This window comes from Nematolebias whitei, unplaced genomic scaffold, assembly GCF_014905685.2.
Source record: "Nematolebias whitei isolate Nwh7 unplaced genomic scaffold, NemWhi1 Nwh_scaf_6704, whole genome shotgun sequence".
Classification (NCBI taxonomy): domain Eukaryota; kingdom Metazoa; phylum Chordata; class Actinopteri; order Cyprinodontiformes; family Rivulidae; genus Nematolebias; species Nematolebias whitei.
Genome location: NW_023625249.1, coordinates 354 through 3,406, shown reverse-complemented (window position 1 = coordinate 3,406; position 3,053 = coordinate 354). Strand labels below are relative to the sequence as shown.

The 3,053-nt window shown below is 47.6% G+C and overlaps 1 protein-coding gene across 1 annotated transcript; it reads right to left on the bottom strand.

The window, feature by feature from the left end:
• Positions 1–2,071: 2,071 nt before the first annotated feature.
• LOC119429749 (small G protein signaling modulator 2) lies at positions 2,072–2,753 on the bottom strand (the record flags this gene model as incomplete). Its single annotated transcript, XM_037697315.1, is given in 2 exon segments — positions 2,072–2,272; positions 2,625–2,753. Coding segments are annotated over 2 exon segments (330 nt in total), but the record flags the coding sequence as incomplete, so codon positions are not given.
• Between the last annotated feature and the right edge of the window lie 300 nt (positions 2,754–3,053).

Genomic DNA, 3,053 nt, shown 5'->3' with positions numbered 1-3,053 from the left:
CTCTTCGTCGGCAGGGGCTGGCTCGGACTCTTCGTCAGCAGGGGCCGGCTTGGACTCTTCGTCGGCAGAGGCTGGCTCGGACTCGTCGGCAGGGGCTGGCTCGGACTCCGCTTAGAGACCCCAAGCGAAGCAGGGACCCCAGGTGAAGACGAAGACCCTGGATGAAATGACTGCCCTGAATGAGCCAATGGCCCTGGACAAGAAGATAAACCCCTTGAGGACATGGAAACCTCAACAGGAGGCATGGAGACCTCAGACGACGCAGCTGCCATGAGACTCTCTGGGGACGCAGCTGCCATGGGACCCTCTGGGGACGCAGCTGCCGTGGGACCCTCCAGGGACGCAGCTGCAGTGGGACCCTCTGGGGACGCTGGAGGCCTTGAGGCAATGGCAGAGCTGAGGCCCTCTGTGGTCGTCGTAGCATCGGCAGAGCTGAGGCCCTCTGTGGTCGTCGTGGCATCGGCAGAGCTGAGGCCCTCTGTGGTTGTCGTGGCGTTGGCAGAGCTGAGGCCCTCTAGGGACTCTGAAGACTCTGGGGCCTCTAAAGACTCTGGGCCTGCTCGTCCTTCAGGTGAGCAGAAGGTCAGGTAATCCCCCCCCTCGAAATTCTCTACAGCTCTTCTGGCTGTGTGTGGGGAATTTCAGGTAGAGGAGAGGGTCTGGGCCTTTTATGTCTATGATCGCTTTTGTGGTGAGGGCGACGTGGGCCGGAACCAAGAGGAGGCCGGAGCTCCTCTCTGAACTCAGTCCCTCATTCAGAAATTGGCTCTGCAGCCTAGGAGCCAGGGACATGTTCTGCAGCCGAGGAGTCTGGGACTGGTTCTGCAGCTGAGGAGTCAGGCTCTGGTGGAGGACTAAGACTGGTTAGGGAAGCATATGGTTGGAGGAGTGGCTCCAACCATATGCTTCTCCTGCAGCAATCTGTCCAAGAGCTCCTCCATGCCATGGAAGTCAATCAGCCCAGGGAGAAGTATATATTTATTAAGTATGTCTTCTATGACCACCCACCTTTCCCTCAGATTACTGGAAGTAGCTGTGTCCATATCCTACTGGATCTTGTTGCAGAGTTGAAGATAATCCTCCACAGATAGTCCAAACAAAAATTGCTTGCCTGCTGGGTTTATTGTTGGTCCTGGCATTCTGTCACAATTGGTACTGGTGAACCCAGTTGTGCAGGCAAGCAGGCAAGGACTTAGGATTTATATATAAAAATAAAATATTTATTAACAAAACAAAAGAGCTGACAGGGCAGCAAAAACAAACAAGGATGGATAGATGGTACTTACAAAAGAGACAGGTCATCAACAGTGAGCAGTAGACAAGGCCAGGACAAAGACTAACACAGAGACACAGACTTATATATAGAGACACACCAATCAGACAAAGTGAAGGCACCTGTGAATGATCACAGAAGCCAGGAGACAGAGACTGAAGATGTAGGACATAAACATGACACAAGATGGGGCTAGAAACCAAAGAAACACAAACCCTATAGAGACATAAACAAAACAGACATGAACACAACACCAAGGAAAAACCACAACTCCCACAAATGGACTGTACTTATATAGCGCCTTTCTATCTTATACAGATACTCAAAGCGCTTTACACTACAATCTGTGCCCTCATTTACCCATTCATACAGCACTCTACTAGATCTCTACAAATCTAATTGAACAAATCATTCTAAAAAGACTAATCAGTGCTTTGCAATCACATTCATACACCAATGGGACACACATCGGCGGCATCGAGAGGTTCAGTGTCTTGCCCTGAGACACTTTGACATGTGACTGCTGGTGGATTCAAACCTCCAACTCTTGCATTGGAGGACGACTGCTCTAACCACTCAACCACAGCCGCTCTGTTTTTGTTTCGTGAATAAAGTATAACTTTCTGAGAACAAAAGTAGTTTATAGAAGAAATCAAAGGTTCTTTTGTTATAATGATCCACCCACCACCAGGTGTGGTGATGATATAAGCTTGAAAATGACAAACCAAATAACCTTCTGTGTTTAGGATCAAGCTGACTGAACAAACAGCAAAAAAAGAAGAAATGTGTATTTTAGATTTAATTGGACCGTGTCACCTCATTACTGAGAGTGGAATCTCTGTGGGCAAGCCGCAGAATATGGCTGTCTATGCTGCTGCCTGAGGACAGCTTGGCAAAGATGGCCGATTGCATCTCCTTCTCCCGCTGCTTGACGATGATCTCACAGGACTTCCATTCCCGCATCACATGCTGGTAGCGCTCGTTGATCTTTGCATTGATCTTTATAGAGAAATGAAAGGAAAATTGTGAGGTTTCCAAATTAATAATGGGGCATCTCTCTCTCTCTCTCTGTGTGTGTGTTTGTGTGTATTTGTTACCTTGTAAGGCCCATTTTTCCAACTTATACTAACTACACTGTGAGGAACAACTGCTCCTTATGGGGCCCAAAGCCCGGGCCCCATAAGGAGCAGTGCTGTTGGTGGGTAAGGGTCAGGGTTAGGCTGTAGAAAATGAATGGAAGTCAATGCAAAGTCCCCCAAAAATATGTTTACAAGAACGTGAGTGCATGTGCATGTGTGCATGTGCATGTGTACATACGCGTGTGTGGTGTCTGTGTGTGTGTGTGTTTTACCTGGCTCATATCCTTTTTGCTTGAGCCAAATTTATAGTGTCCCAGCAGAAAAGGCCAGACTTCTTTCCTGATGTCAGTCTGTACTCCTCCATAATAAACCAGCCTGAGCAGCTCAAGCTCTTTGTAGTTCTACACACAAACATTCACACATGCGCACACCAACACCCACAACGACAGGAAAGAAGAACGCATGCATCAATAATGGAAGCAGAGGAAGAGTGAATATGAACCTTACATATGAAGACGTAGATGAAGGCTGAAGATAAAAGATAACGATATGAATAGAATATAAATGAATGACATAGTTAGAACTGAGTGATGACAGTGGCTGCCCTAATAAGCTGTGATGTTATCACACTGCTCAATGTACTGACTTCAGTTCATAAAAACTCATCAAATTTTAATAAAGGGGAGAGGGAGTGCCGTGGG